General features: G+C 45.9%; 1 protein-coding gene across 9 annotated transcripts in view; it reads right to left on the bottom strand.

The window, feature by feature from the left end:
• MTMR3 (myotubularin related protein 3) overlaps positions 1 to 24081 on the bottom strand; it is a 254003-nt gene that overhangs the window by 73734 nt on the left and 156188 nt on the right. For all 9 annotated transcript variants that reach the window (XM_043529930.1, XM_043529931.1, XM_043529925.1 and 6 more), the window contains 2 exons: positions 20446 to 20528; positions 17341 to 17507 (listed from right to left, as the gene is read on the bottom strand). In XM_043529930.1, the coding sequence (XP_043385865.1) occupies positions 17341 to 17507; positions 20446 to 20528 (250 nt within the window). The remainder of the gene's footprint in view (positions 1 to 17340; positions 17508 to 20445; positions 20529 to 24081) is intronic.

Below are 24081 nucleotides of genomic sequence, written 5' to 3'. Positions count from 1 at the left end.
GGACACAGTTGCCAACGGGCTTTGTTGCAAGGATAGGTTCCTGGGTTAGTGGTTCTGTTGTGTGGTGTGTGGTTTCTGGTGTGTATTTGCTTCAGGCTGGGGGGCTGTCTGTAAGCAAGGACTGGTCTGTGTCCCAAGATCTGTGTGAGATATGGAGTGAGAAGAAAACATCATAGTAATTAATGGAGTTCCTCCTCTACACAGAGGCTACCCCAAATCCAAAGTAGAGGAGGAGGATGGAGCACCCACAGGGCCAATCATCTCGAAGAACGACAGTTACCGCACAGGTGAATAACCTCCTCCCCTTCTTACACTGCTTTTAAGTCACCTGGAGTAGATCTCAAGGAGGTAGGGACTTTGAATCCGGTAGGAATGCAGTAGATAATACAGCTCTGCCCAATCGTATATCAGAGAGGGTCTTGAGTAAGGGCATAATGCTTAACAAATGTGTGTTCAGAAGTCCAAGCGGCCACTTTACAGATGTCAGCCAGAGGAACTTTGTGTAGAAAAGCCACGGGGTTAGCTACGGATCTAGTGGAGTGAGTTCTGATGTCAGCTGGAGGAGTAACCTTCTTTATCTGATAGCACAGTCGGATACACTCAGATCCAGTTGGAAAGTCTCTGGGTAGAAATAGGTGTCCCTTTGGATCACTCCGCAATGGAGACAGTCTGGAAGAGTTCCTAAAGGGCCTGGTCCTATCCAAATAGGACAAAGCTCTGCATACATCTAATGTATGCATTGTGGATTCAAAAGAGTTTGCATGTGGTTTAGGAGAGAAGGTTGGTAGGTGTATCAGCTCATTGACATGGAATGACGAATGCACCTTTGGAAGAAATTTGGGGTGTAGTTGGAGGGTAACCTTGTCATTAAAAAACAGTGTGTACGGTGGTCTGCCATGAGAGCTTCTATTTCTCCTGCGCATCTGGCAGAGGTGATTGCCACTAAGAATGCTGTTTTCATAGAGAGGTGTAAGAGGGAGAAAGTGGCTAGGGGCTCAAATGTTTGTTGAGTTAAGCAGATTAATACTAAGTGAAGGTCCCATGGAGGGGTAGGAGGTTTAATGTCCAGATATAGTGATTGGAGCCCTTTTGAGAAAACACTTGGTGATTGGATGAGCAAAACAGAGGTATCATCAATCTTGTCATGACAAGTTGTAATAGCAGCTAAGTGGACTTTGATGGAGCTGAAAGAGAGGCCAAATTGTTTAAGGCCTAATAGGTAGTCAAGTATGAACAGAAGAGGTGCAGGAGTAGGAGGAATTTGATTGGTTGAGCACCATTGTGTGAATCACTTCCACTTTCAGAGATAGGTGATGCAAGCAGATTGTGTTCTGCTATATACGAGTACTCTTTGAATATGCTCAGAGCATGCTAGTTTGTTTTGAGAGAACCATGTAGGAACCAAGCTTTGAGGTGAAGCATGGACAGGCTGGGATGAAGAAATTGGCCATGTTGCTGAGATAGGAGGTTCGGAGTGAGGGGCAACAAAATCGGTGGGTGAATTGACATTCTGGTGAGGAACAGAAACCATGGTTGTCTGGGCCATGACGGGGCGATCTGAATTGCTGTGGCACAATCTGTTCGTATCTTTGTCTGAACTCTGTGGAGAACTGGTATCGGGGGCGGGGGAGAGGGAATGCATACAGTAAGTCCTGATCCCATGAGATCATGAATGTTTGCCCAGTCCCACTCTGGAGCAAAAGTCAGGACATTTCTTGCTCTTTGAAGTTGCAAAGAGGACTAGGGTTGGATAGCCCCAAATGCAGAATATGTTGCAGATTGTCTTGTTTATCTCCCATTTGTGATTCCAGGGAAAGCGTCCACTTAATTTGTCCATGGTGGTATTCAGGGCCCCAGGTAGATATCCAGATGTTGTTCCCAAGGAACCAATTCCAGAGCTTCATAGCTTCTGTGCTAATCAAGTGAGAGCAAGCTCCTCCCTCTCTATTTACATAGAACATGCAGGCGATCATAGAATCATAGAATATCAGGATTGGAAGGGACCCCAGAAGGTCATCTAGTCCAACCCCCTGCTCAAAGCAGGACCAAGTCCCAGTTAAATCATCCCAGCCAGGGCTTTGTCAAGCCTGACCTTAAAAACCTCTAAGGAAGGAGATTCTACCACCTCCCTAGGTAACGCATTCCAGTGTTTCACCACCCTCTTAGTGAAAAAGTTTTTCCTAATATCCAATCTAAACCTCCCCCATTGCAACTTGAGACCATTACTCCTCGTTCTGTCATCTGCTACCATTGAGAACAGTCTAGAGCCATCCTCTTTGGAACCCCCTTTCAGGTAGTTGAAAGCAGCTATCAAATCCCCCCTCATTCTTCTCTTCTGCAGACTAAACAATCCCAGCTCCCTCAGCCTCTCCTCATAAGTCATGTGCTCTAGACCCCTAATCATTTTTGTTGCCCTTCGCTGGACTCTTTCCAATTTATCCACATCCTTCTTGTAGTGTGGGGCCCAAAACTGGACACAGTACTCCAGATGAGGCCTCACCAGTGTCGAATAGAGGGGAACGATCACGTCCCTCGATCTGCTCGCTATGCCCCTACTTATACATCCCAAAATGCCATTGGCCTTCTTGGCAACAAGGGCACACTGCTGACTCATATCCAGCTTCTCGTCCACTGTCACCCCTAGGTCCTTTTCCGCAGAACTGCTGCCTAGCCATTCGGTCCCTAGTCTGTAGCGGTGCATTGGATTCTTCCATCCTAAGTGCAGGACCCTGCACTTATCCTTATTGAACCTCATCAGATTTCTTTTGGCCCAATCCTCCAATTTGTCTAGGTCCTTCTGTATCCTATCCCTCCCCTCCAGCGTATCTACCACTCCTCCCAGTTTAGTATCATCCGCAAATTTGCTGAGAGTGCAATCCACACCATCCTCCAGATCATTTATGAAGATATTGAACAAAACGGGCCCCAGGACCGACCCCTGGGGCACTCCACTTGACACCGGCTGCCAACTAGACATGGAGCCATTGATCACTACCCGTTGTGCCCGACAATCTAGCCAGCTTTCTACCCACCTTATAGTGCATTCATCCAGCCCATACGTCCTTAACTTGCTGACAAGAATGCTGTGGGAGACCGTGTCAAAAGCTTTGCTAAAGTCAAGAAACAATACATCCACTGCTTTCCCTTCATCCACAGAACCAGTAATCTCATCATAAAAGGCGATTAGATTAGTCAGGCATGACCTTCCCTTGGTGAATCCATGCTGACTGTTCCTGATCACTTTCCTCTCCTCTAAGTGCTTCAGGATTGATTCTTTGAGGACCTGCTCCATGATTTTTCCAGGGACTGAGGTGAGGCTGACTGGCCTGTAGTTCCCAGGATCCTCCTTCTTCCCTTTTTTAAAGATGGGCACTACATTAGCCTTTTTCCAGTCATCCGGGACTTCCCCCGTTCGCCACGAGTTTTCAAAGATAATGGCCAAGGGCTCTGCAATCACAGCCGCCAATTCCTTCAGCACTCTCGGATGCAATTCGTCCGGCCCCATGGACTTGTGCACGTCCAGCTTTTCTAAATAGTCCCTAACCACCTCTATCTCTACAGAGGGCTGGCCATCTCTTCCCCATTTTGTGATGCCCAGCACAGCAGTCTGGGAGCTGACCTTGTTAGTGAAAACAGAGGCAAAAAAAGCATTGAGTACATTAGCTTTTTCCACATCCTCTGTCACTAGGTTGCCTCCCTCATTCAGTAAGGGGCCCACACTTTCCTTGGCTTTCTTCTTGTTGCCAACATACCTGAAGAAACCCTTCTTGTTACTCTTGACATCTCTTGCTAGCTGCAGCTCCAGGTGCGATTTGGCCCTCCTGATATCTTTCCTACATGCCCGAGCAATATTTTTATACTCTTCCCTGGTCATATGTCCAACCTTCCACTCCTTGTAAGCTTCTTTTTTATGTTTAAGATCCGCTAGGATTTCACCATTAAGCCAAGCTGGTCGCCTGCCATATTTACTATTCTTTCGACTCATCGGGATGGTTTGTCCCTGTAACCTCAACAGGGATTCCTTGAAATACAGCCAGCTCTCCTGGACTCCCTTCCCCTTCATGTTAGTCCCCCAGGGGATCCTACCCATCCGTTCCCTGAGGGAGTCGAAGTCTGCTTTCCTGAAGTCCAGGGTCCGTATCCTGCTGCTTACCTTTCTTCCCTGCGTCAGGATCCTGAACTCAACCAACTCATGGTCACTGCCTCCCAGATTCCCATCCACTTTTGCTTCCCCCACTAATTCTACCTGGTTTGTGAGCAGCAGGTCAAGAAAAGCGCCCCCCCTAGTTGGCTCCCCTAGCACTTGCACCAGGAAATTGTCCCCTACGCTTTCCAAAAACTTCCTGGATTGTCTATGCACCGCTGTATTGCTCTCCCAGCAGATATCAGGAAAATTAAAGTCACCCATGAGAATCAGGGCATGCGATCTAGTAGCTTCCGTGAGTTGCCTGAAGAAAGCCTCATCCCCCTGGTCCGGTGGTCTATAGCAGACTCCCACCACTACATCACTCTTGTTGCACACACTTCTAAACTTAATCCAGAGACACTCAGGTTTTTCCACAGTTTCGTACCGGAGCTCTGAGCAGTCATACTGCTCCCTTACATACAGTGCTACTCCCCCACCTTTTCTGCCCTGCCTGTCCTTCCTGAACAGTTTATAACCATCCATGACTGTACTCCAGTCATGTGAGTTATCCCACCAAGTCTCTGTTATTCCAATCACGTCATAGTTCCTTGACATCACCAGGACCTCCAGTTCTCCCTGCTTGTTTCCAAGGCTTTGTGCATTTGTATATAAGCACTTGAGATAACCTGTTGATCGCCCCTCATTCCCAGTATGAGGCAGGAGCCCTCCCCTCATGTTATCTGTCATTATCCGAACATGTTGGCTCCAAATCAATGGAGGAAGTGACAGCAAGCGTTGCGTATGGCTTGAAGCTCTAGGACATTTATGCGTAGGGAGGTTTCGGTTGAAGACCATAGCCTCTGGGCTATGTGGTGGGACATGTGTGCACCCCACCCTGTAAGGGATGCACTGGTAGTCATTATGAGGGATGGCGCATCCTGGAGAAAAGGGACTCCTGAGCAGAGGTTGGAGGGAATGGTCCACCACAGGAGAGAGTCTTTGACTCTGAAAGGTATGGCTAGAGGCTTGTTTAGACCATGTACATTCGGTCTGTAAACCGTGGCCAACCAAGCTTGGAAGCACCTCATGTATAGTCATGCATTTTTGACCATAAAAGTGCATGAGGCCATGTGACCTAAGAGTTGTAGACAGTCTTGAGCAGTGACCTGAGGACTGTTGCAAAGTTTCGTGGCCAGGAGTTTTATGGTGTTGGAACAGTTGGGTGGGAGAGATTGAGGTGTGCGCCTATGAACGCCAGGTGCTGGGTAGGAGATAAGCTGGATTTGTGTTTATTTATTTGTAGGCCGAGGGACAAAGTAAGCAATGGCGAGCTTTGTGAATCGAAGAGCTTCATCGAGCGTTGAGGCTTTGAGGAGACAATTGTCGAAATAAGCAAGTATCATGACCCCTTGTTTCCTGAGGTAGGTGGTTACTACAGCTAGGAGCTTGGAAAAAACAAGGGGGGCGGTGGATAGGCCAAAGGGTAGGACCCTGTATTGAAAGTGTGTCAAGCCAAGGGTAAAACGAAGGAAACATCTGTGGGCTGGATGTATAGTCACATGAAAATAGGCGTCCTGTAGGTCGAGGGCCAAAAACCAATCGCTCTGCTCCAGCGCTGGGATTATGGTAGTGAGGGTCACCATTTTGAACTCTTGCTTCTAGATAAAACTGTTGAGCCACCTGAGGTTTAGGATCGGTCGCCATCCCGCAGATTTCTTTTCTGTTAAGAAATAATGGGAATAGAAACCCTTCCCTCTGTGTTGTTTGGGCACGACTTCCACTTGTACTTCTTGGAGGAACAGTTGCTTGTGAGAGGGGTCCCTGAAGAGGGATGGGGGGGGGGGGTAGGAGGCAAGGATAGGAAAGGGATGGAACAGACAATTGTGACTACCTCTATAACCCACTTGTCGGTGGTAATGTTCTGCCATTGATGGAAGAATGGTCATAGGCGGTGTCCAAAAATAGGGGCAGGCAGTGTAAGTGCTGAAGTGGGAACGTTGTTTTCTACATCCTCAATGAAGGCTTCAAATTTGCTTATTAGTCAGAGGGCGTTGAGACGCTGCCGATGAGTTGGACAGCAGCGCTGGTGACTGGGTCTCTGGCATTGCTGTTGCCATTGCTCATGCGATCTATGGAATTGCTGGGTGTATGTGGGGTAGCGTGGACGCTGGTAAGGTTGAGATCTATATTGTCTTCTGGTCATAGGGGTTTGAATTCCTAGGGACCGGAGAGTTGCCCTTGAGTCCCTCATTGAATGAAGTTCGTCGTGGAGGCAAAGAGTTTGTTGCCATCGAAGGGAAGATCTTCAGTGGTACTCTGGACCTCTCAAGGAAAGGAAGAGCAGGAGAGCCATGAACCTCAGGGCATCACTACTGCTGTAGCAGTGGATATTGCTGCAGTATTGGCTGCATCGAGGGTTGCTTGAAGAGTGGTACGGGAGATGATTTGTCCCTCGGAAACTAGGGCTGTAAATTATTTTTCTTTTCTTCCAGAATGTCATCAATAAAGTCCATGAATTTATTGTAATTTTTGTGGTCATATTTTGCCAGAACAGCTGTATAATTAGCAATGTGAAATTGTAACGTGGAGGATGCGTATACCTTGCGTCCTTGTCGGACGGGGTGGAGCAGGGAAACTGGTGTTTGGTCTTTTGGTTGACTGCATCTACTACCAGCGAGTTTGGCGCTGGATGAGTGAAAATGAATTCAGAGCCCTTGGAAGGGATGAAGTACTTCCGATCTGCTCGCTTACAGGTAGGTAGGCTTGCAGCGGGAGGTTGCCAGATGGCCATAGCAGGTTCCAAAAGGGCCGCGTTGATCGGTAATGCAATCCTAGAAGAAGAGGGCTGCAAGATGTCCGTTAGCTCATGCTGCTGTTCAGGAACCTCCTCCAGGTTAATTCTTAACGGATTGGCAAGTCTTTTAAAAAGATCTCGAAAGTTTGAGAAGTCATCCAAAGATCTCGGGGGGGGGGGGGGAGTAATGCCTCATCAGGTGTAACCACTGGGTTGGAGGCAGGTCATGATTGATCCTGCAGTTGTGACAGTGCTGCCTGGTGTCTTAAGCCAGTGGCAGATTAGTCAACTGGCAGTACCAGACAGGTGTCACGCCTGGCTGTGGTGGCATAGCGAGTGTGGTCTCAAGGATAAGGTGTCCATGGAGCCCAATATTGCCACTGTGGTGGGAAGGGCATGGGTTGTGCCATCCAGGGGTTTACACACCACAGGGCAGGAGCCTAAGAGTAGGATGAGGTAACTTTTCTATGACCTCTATTGGTTGGTGTCTGACAACGGGAGATTTGATAGGGTGAAAATTCTCCCTACAGTCCAGATTCCTCAACGTTGGAGGAAGGCTGTCAGGACCCTGGCTGAGCATTTGGAGAGAAGTGTTAAGCACGGGTGACTGCAAGATGGGTGACTGCAAGATAGGTGACACCAGCAGGTCCTGTGACTCAATGAATTGCAGTGCTGTAGCCCCTCTGAAGTGAGGGCTATGCAAGAGGAACTTCTTGTGAAGAAAGGCTCCTCTGCACCTGTGTCCTGAACCTTGTTTCACTGCTGGCCAGCTCAGAGGATGACAGTGCTGGGAGAGCAAGAATAGCCTGCAGGAGGTCAAGCATGTCAACATGTGTCGGAACTGCTTCCATCACGGTGCCAAATGGTGCCATGAGAGGCAGGCAACTGGAAGCCTCTGCACCAGAGCTTTGTGCTCCAGCCACAGGCGGGTTTCGTGTGGCGCCAGAGGAGCCCAGAGCGTCAAAAGTGCTCAGCTGGGGAAGCACCAGGAGGGAGGTTGTAGACCTGCCCAGGAAAGTCTTCTCCGCTGAAGTACCTTTTGCAGGTGAGAGAGGGTGCCTTTTTTGAGGGTTTCTTTTCTTTCTTTGAGGCGGGGGGGGCGGGGGGGGCAGCGACATGCAGTGGAGTCGGTGCCTGGGTCTGAAACTCCTCCTAAGGACTTCTGGAGGAAGAGCAGTTTTAGTCTCTGCTCCCTGTCCTTACGTGTCCTGGATTTTAGCTTGCTGAAGTAGGCACATTTTGGGGGGATGTGGCACTCCCCTAAACATTTTATACATTTTGAATGGCCATCTGAGGGAGGGATGGCATCATTGCAGGTAGAGCAGTGCTTAAACCCTGGGGAGCCAGGCATGTCAGAAGAGGCTGCCACTGACAGGAACAAGAAGTGGGTTTTGGGGGTTTTGTTTTCCCAGTAGTAATTAGATACCACTTCTCCTATCTTTCTCTCCCTAACTAACAAGGAAGATATTTGAACAAGGGAGAGGTCTCTAAGGAGTCTGCTGAGCTCCGTCTCAGGCCAGGGATGGTAGAGAAGGAACTGAGGAGACCGGTCGTGTAAGCATACTATTAAGGCACACTCAGTGCATGGGGCAGTCTCTGCATGTGCATGACCGGTATGAGTACTGCTGTCAATCTCAGAGCAAAGGGGCAGGGACACACCAACACCTGGAGTGGAGAACCCACAGGGGCATCTCTCAAAGAATGGGAGGATCCTCTTTCTGAGACGCCTGGGTCTCACCTGAGACCCAATTTCCTGTGACTGGGAAGATTAAGACCAGTATTTAATGGGTCTGTGCCTTTCAGATTTTTATAGTTCATCTTGAGCCATAATCTATTCTAATGCTCCATGCATGATGTTTTAGAATTCTATTTTTCTGTTTTATGCTATTTGGATACATAGCAGCACAATTTAGCATTCTTGCACTTATTACACCATTGGGGCACCTCCATAAAAAGAAATAAGTACTGAAGCAATTTCCTCCATTACACCCCCAACTCTGTGTGTCTGCCACTAATCCACTCTAGCTATAATTCAACACTTAAAGTACAAAAACAACTCTCACCAGTAATAAGTGAACTGCAGGGGAAGGGAAAATTGTCACAAAGGATAAAATGAGAATTAATAGGATCCAGTGGATTTTTTTCTCCCCCGATAGCTTACGCTTTCAGAGAAGGAGTTTGACCAGTAAAAGTTAATCAAGGAGTAAATTAACAGTAGACTGCACCCATGCTTGCTGGGGAAACAGAACTACTAGGGAACTTCAATACCTGGAAAGATCATGGAGAAAATAATTAAGCAATCAATTTGCAGACACCTCAAAGACAATAAGGTGATAGGTAAGTCAGCATGGATTTGTCAAAAACAAATCATGTCAAACCAACCTATAGTTTTCTTTGACAGGGTACATTCCAACCTGGGATGTCCCCTGTTCTGCAAGAGGAGGTATGGAGTGACTGGGAGACAGACTGGTGGGCATGTGGCAAGCTGTGACAGGTAAGAGTACCAGGTCTGTCTCCGCCAAGTGGGAGCAACCAATATGACGTGTTCTCCGTCTGTTTTCAGCAGGCCTTTCGACAGTAGGCAGGAAAGTCATAGAGAAGATCCCCATCTCAGGACAGGAGGAGAGCATCACCCAGGGAGTGTTGTCCTATCCCTGCTGTGGAGCAGTAGTGTGGACATCTCTCGTTCAGGTTAGTGGCAAACAGATCTGTGGTTGGCATCCCCCATCGCCTGAATAGATCGTAAAGTGCTACTGGGTCTCACACTTGTGGTTGTGTGGGAATCTGCGACTAAGATGGTCTGCTATTGAGTTTTGTGTGCCTGGGAGGTAAGCTGCTGACAATGTGACATTGTGGGCAATACACCAGTTCCATAGTCTCTCTGCCTCTGCACAGAGCGAGGGCAACCTGGCTCCTCCTTGTCAATTTATGTCGTGTGTGTGTGTGTATATACAGGCTAGACTGTCCATTGGGACTCTCGTGTGCAGTCCTCTGATCAGTGGGAGGAAGTGGGCACAGACATTCCTGACCACCTTTAGCTCAGGGAATTCTCTCTGTGGGTGACCACTTGCCTTGTGTCATGAGGCTGTTTAGATGTGCACCTCACCCCATGAGCAATGCAGCAGGGGTGGAAAGCAATAATGCAGGGCTTTGTGAAAAGGGAACCCCTTCGCAAACATTTGCTGGGTCTTTCCACCAGCCCAAGTAGTTTGACCCTGGTGGATAGTGACAGGGGTTTGTCTAGTCCAGTGGCCCCCAAACTTTTCACGGTCAAGCCCCTGCTTACTCCTGCCTGCGCCCATCCACCCCCGAGCGGGGCTGGGCTGGGGTGGACAGGGGTGCAGGGGCTGCTACAGGGGATGGGTTTGGGGCCAGGAGCAGAACTGCAAACAGGCCTGCAGCTGGGTGTGGAGCTGCAGCCAGGGCCAAGGCTTGGGATGGAGCCAGGCCCAGGGCTGGGAACCAGGCCAGAGCAGAGCTGAGGGGTAGGGCAGGGGCTGGGTGGTGCTCACATGCACACCCCAATCATTCCTCTGCTTCCCTCTAGGGTGGCACACCCCATAGTTTGGGGAACTCTGGTCTAGTCTGCTCCTGTTTGGTCTGTAAACCCAGCTGAACCACATCTCAAGGCATAACGTGAAGCCTGGCATGTGGTATTACTCCTGTGCCTGCTGCTATATGCCCCAAGAGTTGGAGGCGGTCTCTGGCTAATATTTGCAGGCTATTTTGAACAGTCTCTATGGGTGTGGCCAGGGAGAGAAATCTGAGATAAGGAGAGCTCTGACCTGTAATGACTCGAAGTCAGCCCCTATGAATTCCAGGTGTTGCACTGGAATGAGGATTGATTTCTGGGCATTGATCTGTAAGCCCAGGTCTGTAAACAAGTGCATTGCAGCTTTGGTGACTCAGTGAGTCTCTTGAAGAGATCAGGCTCTGAGGAGGGTAAATCATGGTCCCCTGGGAGCATAAGAGTGCAGCCAATGCTGAGGGAATAATGGAAAATACTCTTGGGGCCAATAATAGTCCAAAGGGAGTATCCTGTACTGGTAATGGTCTTATCCTAGAGTGAATCTTAGAAATCATCTGAGTCAGTAGAACTGAAATATGAAAGTAGGCATCCTGAAGGCCAAGGGCTGAAAACCTGTTCCAATGCTGGAATAATCGTTGTTAGAGTGACCATCTTGAATTTTTGAGCTTTGACAAACTTGTTGAGAGCTCTGAGGTCCAGGAAATAGTAAGAGTAGAACCTCTTTCCCTGTAGATATTGAGGTACTGGTTCTATGGCTCCTAATTGGATAAGACAATCTACCTCTTGTCATAGTAAACTCTCTTGTGAGAAGGGTCCCTAAAGAGATACAGAGAAGGGTGTTGTGGAGGGGGCAGGGAAGTAAAATGGATAGAGTACACATTGGAATGATGGATCCTAGAGCATTTGCAATGTTATGTGTTCCCAGGTGCTGCAGAACACTGCCAACCGGAAGCCAAATGGTGGATAGCAGTGGCTGGTGCAGCAATGGGGGGGGAGGGAGAGGGGGAGTCTATTGATGCCTTGACCAACACATCAAAATTGGTAATTGGACATAGACATCTGGGACAAGGAACGTTGCAGGCCAGACGGTTTACACCTTGAAAATAGAGTACTTGTGGCACCTTAGACTAACCAATTTATCTGAGCATAAGCTTTCGTGAGCTACAGCTCATTTCATCAAAATGAGCTGTAGCTCACAAAAGCTTATGCTCAAATTGCTAGTCTCTAAGGTGCCACAAGTCCCTTTTTTTTTTTTTTTTTTTTTTTGCGAATACAGACTAACACGGCTGCTACTCTGAAACCTTGACAATGTATTTTTCCTCTGCAGCTTGTACTAGCATTGAACTGGATATTGGGAGATGTGTGGTTTGTGCTGGGGCTGTGGACTAAACTTTCTCTTTTGTCCTAGTGTGCAGATGCCCAGCAAATGAGTGGCTCAAGAATCCTTCAGGGTGTGAAGAGAGGCACCAATATTTTCTGCAAAGAGTTTAGCGTCTTCAAAGGGAAGGTCTTTGACGGTTCACTGTACCTCCTTTGGGAAGCCCAAGGGATGGAGCCATGACACACATTGCATCACCACTGCCATAGATGGACCTGGTTCTTGTGTTGGCTGCATCGACGGCAGATTGTAGCATTGTTTTTGCTATTAACTGTCCCTCCTGAATAATGGCCTTAAATTGGTTGCGATGTAACTCAGGCAGCTGCTCAGTAAAATCAGTTTAGAATAATTTACATAATCTTATTTCACCATCAGGGCCTGGTAGTTGATTTGAAACTGAAGCATGGCTGAGGCGTACACCTTCTTTCCAAAAAGGTCCAAACACTTCCAGCTCTTATCACAAGGAGTGGACCTCATTGAGTATTGACAGCCATGGGAATTAACAGCATTCACCACAATGGAGTTGAGTGAAGGTGGGAGAAGAGGAACTATCTCCCACGCTGGGACATAATATCTTTTGTCTACCCATTTGCAAGTATGCACCACCAACGCTGGGGTCTGCTAGATGATTCTTGGCAGGTCCAGAATGGCCTTGTTAATGGATAGGGAGATATCTGAGGAGGATGAATGGAGGATGTCAAGGAGACAATGATGTGTGTCCTTGACTTCCCCTAGTGGTATTTGGTCCTGCAAGAGGCAAAAGTCCACCTCCAGAGATGGTGGAGGAGGCATGATGGCCTCATCCAGGGAGGAGGAGGAGGATATGGTCCTTGGGGTCACTTCTTCAGCAGCGCCCTTGTGTTTCTCCATGATTTCTTCCAAAGCTCTGGAAGCTGCAGCCAAAGGGTGTGCCTTAAGGGTTCTCAGGTGGTGCAAGAAACTAATGAACCATGGTGGCAATATGCAGCCCAATGCTCCCAGTATGGCTACTGGAGTGGCGCCCAAGGGTGGCTGTACCAAGGTGGTGGCAGTAGGGTCATCTGAGGTTATGCTCGAGGTGCTGTTGATATTTGGAGTACTGTGATGCCACCTCATTAGATTCAGTATCTGAGCACTCACTAGAGTAGAGGAGCATGACAGGGCAGCAGGGAAGACTTCTATGCCAGTCAAAGACTTGGTGTGGAAGTTCAGACACTGAGAAGAGGGGACTCTGTGTCCGATACACGGAGGTCCCTAGTGTTCGAATTCCAGCAGCACTGACTTGGTGCCATTGGTGGTACCGGGGTGGGGGTGGGGCAGGAAGGAGACAGAGGAAATCTTGCCCAGACCAGTTACTCTGGTGCTGAATGAGGCTCTGACACTACCACTGTAGGATTGTGTGTACACTCTATTTTTAGTAGGGCTGTCTATTTTAATTGCAATTAATTCACACTATTAACTTAAATTAATTGCACTGGTAAACTACAGAATACCAATTGAAATTACATATTTTGGATGGTTTTTCTATGTTTTCAAATATATTTCCAGTTACAACAAAGTTTACAGTGCTCACTTCATTTTTGACTACAAACATTTACAATGTAAAAAACAAGAGAGAGTATTTTTCAATTTACCTCATACGAGCACTCTAGTGCAATCTCTTGCACATGAAAGTGCAACTTACAAAATGTAAGGTTTTTTGTTACATAACTGCACTCAAAAACAAAACCATGTAAAACTTTAGAGTCTAAAAGTCCACTCAGTCCTACTTCAGCAAATCGTTAAGAGAAACAAGTTTGTTTACACTTACGGGAGATAATGCTGCCCACTTAAATGTCACCAGAAAGTGAGAACAGGCATTCTCATGGCACTGTAACTGTGTCGCAAGATATTTACATGCCAGATGCACTAAAGATTCATATACTTCATGCCTCAGCCATCATTCCAGAGGACATGCTTCCATGCTGACGCGTCTTTTTTTTTTTTTTTTTAAAGCATTAATTTTGTGACTGAACTCGTTGGGGGAGAATTGTATGTCTCCTGCTCTGTTTTACCCTCATTCTGCCATATATTTCATATTGTAGCAGTCTCAGATGATGACCTGGCACACGTTTTTCATTTTAAGAATACTTTCACTGCAAATTTGACAAAATGTAAAAGATAGCTACAGCACTCGACCCAAGATTTAAGAATCTGAAGTGCCTTCCAAAATCTGAGAGGGATGAGGTGTGGAGCATCCTTTCAGAAGTCTTAAAAGAGCAACACTCTGATGCAGAAATACAGAACCCAAACCACCAAAAAAGAAAATCAACCTTCTGCTGGTGACAGTTGACTCAGATGATAAAAATGAACATGTGCTGGTCTGCCCTGCTTTGGATTCTTATCAAGCAGAACCTGGTCATCAGCATGGACACACATCCTCCAGAATGGTGGCTGAAGCATCAAGGGACATATGAATCTTTAGCACATCTGGCATGTGACACCAGCTACAACAGTACCATGCAAACACCTGTTCTCACTTTCAGGTGACATTGTAAACAAGAAGTGGGAAGCATTATCTTCTGCAAATGTAAACAAACTTGTTTGAGTGATTGGCTGAACAAGAAGTAGGATTGATTGGACTTGTAGGCTCTAAGGTTTTACATTGTTTTATTTTTGAATGCAGGGTTTTTGTACATAATTCTACATTTGTAAGTTCAACTTTAATGATAGAGATTGCACTACAGTGCTTTATTAGGTGAATTGAAATATACTTTTTTTACAGTGCAAATGTTTAATCAAAATAAATATAAAGTGAGCACTGTACACTTTGTATTCTGTGTTGTAATTGAAATCAATATATTTGAAAATGTAGAAAACATCAAAAAATTTAAATTGTATTCTGTTAACAGGGCAATTTTTTTAATTGCCCAATTAATCAGTTTTTTAAATTGCTTAACAGCCCCACTTTTTAGAGGAGTGCTTTCTCCTGTCCTTGTCCCTTGGTGCCATTGACTTGGTACACACACGCTCATTGGGTCCATGGGTTTGTCAATAGTACCTGCCGCTGAGGACTTTCATGAGCCATGGGTTCCAGCCTGAGATGGTCTCAGTGCCGATGGTACTGAGGATACCTAGCATTCCGGAGAGCACTTACAGCTGTCTTGGGACACACGGTGAGGACTTCCGGCTCTGTTTTTGACCATTTGTGAGAGGGGTCAGCAGCTTGTTTCTTTGACACACAGCCTTTAGATGTTGAGGGCTAGGTGGGAAGACTCATGTCTGTCAGGTGACTCATGGTGCAGGTCATGAGTTGGAGAGCTGCCTCCATTAAGCTAATCTTCTGTCTGAGGTCACTGCCCTTATGAGACCAGGGCCCAAGTTTCTGGCAGAAAGCACACTTCTGTTGAATGTGGTCTTCCCCCAAAACAGTGAGTGCACTCTTGACTGCTTATCTGCAACAGGGATCACCTCTTCAGGAGGCACTTCTTGAAGCCCAGTGAACCAGGCATACCCCATTAGAGGGAGTGTCCCAATGGGGGAGGAATCAGGAGAAGTCTATTTGGTGGTGGGTTTTTTTTTTTTTTCCCCTTCTTCCAGGGAGTAAAGATAAGGGGGGGACTACAACTAAGGCTGTCTACACTGCCCACATCACTTTATTGCCAAGGCAGAGCTCTCCTGGCAATTAAATAAAACCCACTCCAAATGAGCAGTGGTAACTTTATCACCAAGATAAAGTGCTGTCTATACTGGCACTTTTCAGCACTAAAACTTTTGTTGCTGGGGGGGGGGGTCTTTTCACACCCCTGAATGACACAAGTTTTAGCACTGAAAGTGGCAGCATAGACACAGCCTAAGAACTAGGAGTCTAACTATAGTGATGCAAATCAAAAGTAATGGTCCTAACGAACTGTGAATAGCTCCATCTCTAGCCAGGGGCAGATGAGAAGGAACTGAGGGGGTTAGCTGGAGTGTACTGACTAGCCCCAAGGCAGGGCAGGAGGGAAGACATGCATGCATGGGCCTAATGGACACTGCTAGGGAAGTTCTCTGATCTGCAGTGCAGGGATGCAAGCACACCTACAGTGGAGAACCCATAGGGCCACTACTCAAACCACTGTTTCTACTCTGGAATATTCAGCTTGGAAGAAAGAGGTCTGTTTTTTCTTTTGTTTAGCTATTTCTCTATTTTAACCTATAGGTGAGTGCAGCATTCATGAAAATCAAGTGCTGGCTGAAGAAAGCCTGCATAACTCTCTCCCATTTTCTCTCTCCACATGACAGTGGCAATTTTATATTAAACTTGACTGGCAATATCCTGGACCACAATTGAACAGAAATTGCCATTTACATTTAACTCTGTTAAACTGAGGTTTTTAGGGGGTACAAATGGGAACCAGAATGAAATTAAACTCAATTCTAATTGGGACATGAGTGAGGATTCAAACCTGGATTTCAAGGGGCAAAAGGATCCTTCACAACTCTCATACACCAACTCTGCTTGGTTAACTCATACACAGCACCTCCTCCCCACCCCTTATCTTTAAAGCCTTGGTGAGCACAGATGTTAAGAGTTTGCACACATAGAAGTCTGACACATGATACCAATGTTGGACTGGCGAAGGGTCACTTTATAAGAGCACAAAGTTAATACAGGTTTCAGAGTGGTAGCAGTGTTAGTCTGTATCAGCAAAAAGAACGAGTACTTGTGGCACCTTAGACTAACAAATGTATTTGACCATAAGCTTTCGTGGGCTATTATCAGCAGGAGGGAAAAAAACCTTTTGTAGTCATAATCAGGATGGTCCATTTCAAACAGTTCACAAAAAGATGTGAGTAACAGTAGGGGAAAAATAGCATGGGGAAATGGTTTTACTATGTGTAATGACCCATCCACTCCCAGTCTTTATTCAAGCCTAATTTAACTGTCCAGTTTGCAAATTAATTCCAATTCTGCAGTTTCTCATTGGAGTCTGGTTTTTGAAGGTTTTTTTGTTGGAGAATTGCAACTTCCAGGTCTGAAACTGAGTGACCAGGGAGGCTGAAGTGTTCTCTGACTAGTTTTTGAATGTTACAATTCTTGATGCCTGATTTGTGTCCATTTATTCTTTTGCGTAAAGATTGTCTGGTTTGGCCAATGTATATGGCAGAGTCCCTGCTGATAACAGCCCATCTCAATCGATGAGTCTCGTTAGAGTTGGTATGGTAACATCCATTTTTTTTTTTTTTCCTGTGTGTGTGTGTGTGTGTGTGTGTATGTAATAGATCTTCATCAGATGCATGCAATGGAAAATACAGTAGGAAGTGGGTTTTAGCCCACGAAAGCTTATGCTCAAATAAAGTTAATACAATACTTCAGTTAGACTGTTCATGTGAAGTTGTTTAAACCGGGTATTCAAGTAAAGGGTAACATTAGCACAGAATTCACACTTTGTCAATACACTTCTTTGGAAGGTCACAAATTCTGTATTCCAGGAATCACAAGATAAAAGGGCAGAAGATGGGCATCTAAAGGCCAAAGTATCTCTTGAGATACGCAAAGTGTTTCTGCATACCTGGCCGGCACAAATCCCCATGCTGTTCTTTTTCGCTGGCATACACCTCCATACACCAAGCATGGTATGCAAATGAAAAAAGGTCCTCTATCTTCGAAGGAGGGCGAATGGCATTGTTCAGTCTCTTAAGCCACTCTTGACATTGCTCAAAGGTAGAGAACTGACACCTGTCCCAGAACCAAACATACATTTATTAATTTTTTCATGCAGAGATCTGGTCATAAAATGCAATGAGTGATTAACTTTGGTGAAAACCAGAGATGAGAATGAACTGTTCTTTCTATTTCAGATGCTGTTGTGTAAACTTTAATGGATAGTAAACATAATTATTCAGATAGTAATGTAATTATCCTAGGGAGTTGTCCTTCCCCCATAACCTTATTTCTTTTGTATGTGCCTATGTTTTGGCTCTCTGAATTTCCACAGGGACAATAACCAGGGAAAAATTCTTCATTTGTAAATACAGGTTTTTAAAAGAAAATGGTCTGTGATTCTTGCTGACATCATACTGAAAGATATATCAAACATGAAGTCAAATTAAACCATATGTATAAATAGAATCCTACCAAATTCATGGTCCATTTTGGTCAATTTCATGGCCATAGAATTTTAAAAATAGTAAATTTCACAATTTCAGCTATTTAAATCTGAAATTTCAGTGTTATAATTGTAGAGATCCTGACCCAAAAAGGAATACTGTGTGTGTGTGGGAGCTTCAGGGTTATTGTAGAGGGGGTTGTGGTATGGCTACCCTTTCTTCTGCGCTGCTGGTGGTGGTGGTGCTGCCTTCAGAGCTGCGCAGCTGGAGAGCAACGGCTGCTGGCCAGGAGCCCAGCTCTGAAAGCAGAACCACCGCCAGCAGCAGCGCAGAACTAAGCATGGCATGGTACAGTATTGACACTCTTCCTTCTGCGCTGCTGTCTGCAAAGCTGGGCCCTCAGTCAGCAGCTGCCACTCTCTGGATGCCCAGCTCTCAAGGCAGCAGCACAGAAGTAAGGGTGGCATGGTAGGGTACTGCCACCCTTACTTCTGCGTTGCTGCTGGTGGGGCACTGCCTTCAGAGCTGGGTACCCAGCCAACAGCTGCCACTCTGGCCACCCAGCCCTGAAGGCAGTGCAGAAGTAAGGGTGGCAATACCACAACCCCCAAAAAATAACCTTGTGAACCCCCTACAACTCCCTTTTGGGTCAGGACCCCCAATTTGAGAGATATTGGTCTCCCCCCCCGTGAAATCTGTATACTACAGGGTAAAAGCACTCGAAAGACCAGATTTCACGGTCTGTGACCTGTTTTTCATGGCTGTGAATTTGGTAGGGCCCTATGTATAAAGAGCATAATTTTGGGATTATTAAATAAACCATAGTTATCTTCTCCTAGTTGCTCGGGTCCTAATTCATAAAGGGACTTATGCACATGTCTAAACTTATGAGTAGTCCCATTGACTTCAATGAGCCTACTCAAAGTAAAGAATGTGTTTAAGTATCTGAGGGGTAGCTGTGTTAGTTTGTATCCACAAAAACAATGAGGAATCTGGTGGCACCTTAAAGACTAACAGATTTATTTGGGCATAAACTTTCATGGGTTAAAAAAAAAAAAGTGGGTTTTTCACCCACAAAAGCTTAGGCCCAAGTAAGTCTGTTAGTCTTTAAAGTTGCCACCGACTCCTGAATGTGTGTAAAGTATCTTGCTGAATCAGGACCTCAGAAGGGAGTCAAAACAGAAATCTATAACAAATTGTAATACATTAATATGTATCCCTACAAACAAAAACACATTTCTGATAAGATACAGAGTAAATACTGTATTCCCTTTAAACAATGCACTTATTTCAAACCAAGGTGGACTAGTCCCAGTGTCTGTAGTCTTACACCTCTCTCCCCCTCCCTCAAATGCTAAACTTTCTTACCAATAATTTGCCAGAGGGCAAGTATAAACAATACTTCTTTCATTCAAGCTTTGTTTTCACATTACAGCAGGAAAGAAACAGTAATGGAAGACAAATTAGAGTACCCTGACCACAAGAGCCACTAGTTTGTGAAATAATACTCCATAATTACAACAGCAGCTTAGCATTTCCAAATTGGTACCTGTCCACTATGGAATAAGACTCAGAACAAGCACAGTGAAATAAGGATTTGCCCAAATTTGTACAAAAGTATTAAGGAGTTTACAGTTATAAACAGGTGGCCCCAGAGTACATAAATAAAATTTACTCTTAGGTTTAAAACATGCAAACTATATTTTTCATGGGGAAAGTCTTTTCATTTGTAATTATAATGTTTAAATGAAACTAGTGGTGGGGTGATTAGTACCAATTTCATATGAATGCCATCCAGATAATACCCCAGTTGCACTGATGGTTAAATACAGCAGTTGTGTCCCCTAAATGAATTAAGGTCTTGACTTCGTAGATTCTGAGTCCTGGAGTTCTGCACTCTGTAGACACATTCATATAAAATCACCCCATCACTAGTTTCTAGCCATGGATCTGCCTCATCCCTATACCCTCTCTTCCCAGTTCTCCCCCATATCTCCCACAAGTGCTGGAAGTGCAACTCTGACTAACTCTCACATGGCCTACATGAGGGGAGCCGTCCTTACTCCTTCCCTCATCCCTGAACAGCAGCACAAAGGTGCGGCAGATTCGAGTCCCAAATAGCCAGTTTGGGATCTAATGTTTTTGTCTAAGAAGCTGTACAATTCATTGATTTGTGTCTAGTTTTGTATCTTGGTAAGACCATTGTTACATTGGGAAAAACTACATGAAATAGACATTAATTTCAAAATAATCTTTAAAAATGGATTGCTCCATAGGGCTAGAACATCTCTACAACCAAAGCTATTTGGCTGATCAATTTCCAGAGTAGTAAAAATTTCTAACAAATATATTGTACTATAAGAGAGCAGACCCTCCTTCCTAAAATGTTCAGCTACAGTACACAGAATGAATCTTTTAAAGAAAGCATGTGCACAGAAGAGGGGGAAACATATCCCCTAAAATGTTGCAGCCATCCGTAATTTGAAGAAGTGCAAGGTTACCTTGCTTAGATTTCATACTTTCCCAAATGAAGCAACCCTTCCACCTGCAAAGTAGTTTGTACATACCTGATAACTTTGCAGTCTTTGCAAGTCAAGTGAAGTTGAAATATATCTCGGCATTCAACACTTTCTATAAGCTGTAATGGAACCTGTAATTAAAAAGATTAAAAGACCTTATTCCAAAACACACTGACACTGCAGTTTCTGAGCATGTCCCATAGCAGCTTATTAGAGGGCTTTGTGGAGAAAGAGAGCTATAAATTTAACTAAATCAATAGTTCTGATGCAGTGTATTGCTGTATGTAAGAAAGTTCCTTACTCTATTGTTTCTTAGCTGAGACCACAGGTTATATCATGGCGAAGACTAAAGGATAGAGAGTATATGTGAAGGCATGGGTGCTAGTCTGGAGCTCAGGAGACTCCCTGCCCTGCTACAGGCTTTCTGTGTGACCTTGGGAAAGTCACTTAGTCTCAGTGACTCAGCTCCCCACCTATAGAATGGGGAGAATATCATTTCTCTACCCTATGGATGCTTCCAGTCATTCTCCCATTGACTTTAGCTAGCAAGTCGGAGGATTATCATGAAGGTTGCATATAATAAATGAAGAGATGGGGATATTTGATGTGAAAACCCTGCTTCATTCTAAATTGGAGCAGCTTTTCTAAGTCCTCCCTTTTTGACCAGATACCCTTATTTATAATTAATTATTTGTAAAACACCATGAACCTGCATGGCACTTTACAAATACGAGATTACAGTCTAGGTGCCAAAAGAGTGTTTACAATCCAGGTGATTTCCCCTTTTCAGAGAATTTGTCCATCTCTGTACCTGTTCATCCCTTCCTTCTCAACTCTCCTTCCAAACCTAATCTTACATAGACAACCCTTCCTCACTGAATGCCCTATGCCCCTTACATTGCTAACTGTCTCCTCTTCCCACCCTCCAGACCATGACCACTCATTATTACTCCTCCTTCCTCAGTCTACAAGACCAACTCTACACTATTTCTTGCCTCTTTCTTTCAAAATCATTCTTCTGTTCTACTCCCTTCCAACCCACCTTTTCTCCAGCAACAAGTCTCTTCCCTTTTGACAAGCCTTATTTAGTAACACAGCCTTCCACATTTCCTTCTAAGCAATTTGTCATCCTTTCTTCCAGGCAACCCTTCATATCAATTTCATTTCCTTTTCTTTCTGTACAATCCATCCTCTAGTCTTTGTCCACCTTCATCTCCTCTTCAGCCCCTCTTCCCATCCTTTATTACTCTCCCTATAAAACTCTTCCCTGCCAAGTTATTTTTCCTTATTCTCCCATCCTTTCTCCCAGATGACCTTTCGTTTCCATCAAGCTCTTTTCTCATGCTGAAGCACACTGCAAATCAGACTCACTCAGTGCAGTTAGTCTACTCTTCAAAGAGCCATACGTTATATTTGCAGGCAGTACACCATACAATAGGTCTTTCTAAATATAGCAGCGGAGATGCAACTTTTAAAAAAACAGCCATGCATTGCTATCGAAGCCCAACAATGTCACAGTATAGAGGGTATTGCAGCATCATGCTCTCGCAGTATCTCGGTTTCTCAACTATTTCTGCTATAGTTAGTTATCTCCCTTCAAACATTAGCAACACTTTAGAACTCTGGAAAACATTATCAAAATTAAATAAAGTTTCTCTGAGTTTCTGAATTCCTGACGCTGACTGTGGCTTAATGGAAACATTATGTCTGGGGGAAAAAGAATAGTAAAAGACGGTTACTCACCTTTGTAACTGTTGTTCTTTGAGATGTGTTGCTCATATCGATTCCAATTAGGTGTGCATGTGCCGCACGCACGGCTGTCGGAAAATTTTTACCCTAGCAACACCAGGTGCCTTCATGGCGCCTCATTATATACCCCAGCCAACCCAGCGCCTCCTCAGTTCCTTCTTGCCGGCTACTCCGACAGAGGGGAAGGAGGGTGGGTTTGGAATGGATATGAGCAACACATCTCGAAGAACAACAGTTACAAAGGTGAGTAACTGTCTTTTCCTCTTTGAGTGCTTGCTCATATCGATTCCAATTAGGTGACTCCCAAGCCTTACCTAGGCGATGGGGTCGGAGTGAAGTACCGTGGGTTGTAGGACCGCTCTACCAAACACCGCATCGTCTCTGGCTTGTCGGATGATGGCATAGTGAGAGATAAAAGTATGAACTGAAGACCAAGTAGCGGCTCTGCGGATCTCCTGGATTGGGACTTGAGCCAGGAAAGCCTGGGCCCTTGTAGAGTGAGTGGTGAGGGGCGGGGTCGGAACATCGGCCAAATCATAGCAAGCACGGATACAGGAAGTGATCCAAAAGGAGATCTGCTGGGATGAGACTGGGAGCCCTTAATCCGTTCCGCCACGGACGAAGAGCTGGGTTGTTTTCCTTAACAGCTTTGTACGCTCAGTGTAGAAGGCCAGGGCCCTACGAACATCTAGGGAGTGCAGCCGTTGTTCCTGACGAGTAGCATGCGGTTTGGGGTAAAAAACCGGAAGAAAAATGTTCTGGTTGATATGAAAGATTGATATGGTTGATATGAAAGGGCGTGTTAGGTGGTTCCAAAGTAAGAGCTCTGTGCTCGGATACATGCCTTGCCAAAGTGATAGTGACGAGGAAAGCTGTTTTCCAAGAGAGGTATAGGAGGGAACAGGTGGCCAACGGCTCAAACTGGGCCCACATAAGCCTGGAGAGGACCAGGTTCAGGTCCCACGTGGGGACTGGCTGTCGTACCTGTGGGTAGACACGGTCCAGGCCCTTAAGGAACCTACTGACCATGGGGCTGGAGAAGACAGATCGGCCATTCGCTCCTGGGTGGAAAGCCGAAATGGCTGCCAGGTGAACCCTGATGGATGATATCACCAGGCCATGCTGTTTCAGGCTCAGGAGACAGTCCAAAATGAGAGGCACGGATGCCTGGAGGGGGGGGCGTGCTGCGGTGAGTGCACCAGCATGAGAATCACTTCCATTTAGCCATATATGTGGCCTGAGTGAAAGGTTTCCTGCTACCCAACAAAACCTGCTGTACCAAATGAGAACAGAGTAGCTCAGCCATGCAGCATCCACGCTGTGAGGTGGAGGGATCGTAGGTTGGGGTGACAGAGGCAGCCATGATCCTGAGTGATCAGGTCCGGAAAAAGAGGCAGTGGAACCAGGGCATCCACCGAGATTTCCAACAGCGTGGTGTACCAGTGCTGCCTGGGCCGTGCCAGGGTGACCAGAATCAGTCGTGATCTGTCCCTGCGCACCTTGAGCAGGACCCTGTGTGCAAGGGGAAACGACGGGAATGCATAAAACAACCTGCTTGTCCATGGGAGTAGGAAGGCATCTGTGAGAGAGCCCGGGTAGCAGCCCTGGAGGGAGCAAAATGCCAGACACTTCCAGTTGCTGCGCGAGGCAAACAGGTCGACCTGGGGAAACCCTCACTTTAGAAAGATGGAGTGGATGACATCAGGGTGAAGCGACCACTTGTGGGATTGGAAGGACCTGCTGAGGTGGTCCGCCAACATGTTCTGGACCCCTGGGAGAAACAGCGCCACCAGGTGAATGGAGTAGGCTATGCAGAATTCCCACAGTCAAATGGCCTCTTGATAGAGGGGGGAGGAACTAGACCCCCCCTTGCTTGTTGATGTAGAACATGGCCGTAGTGTTGTCAGTGAGGACCGCCACGCAACGACCATGCAA

The sequence above is a fragment of the Chelonia mydas genome, chromosome 15, assembly GCF_015237465.2.
Source record: "Chelonia mydas isolate rCheMyd1 chromosome 15, rCheMyd1.pri.v2, whole genome shotgun sequence".
NCBI lineage: Eukaryota > Metazoa > Chordata > Testudines > Cheloniidae > Chelonia > Chelonia mydas.
The sequence above is the reverse complement of the archived record's forward strand: the minus strand, read 5'-3'. Positions and strand labels throughout refer to the sequence as shown.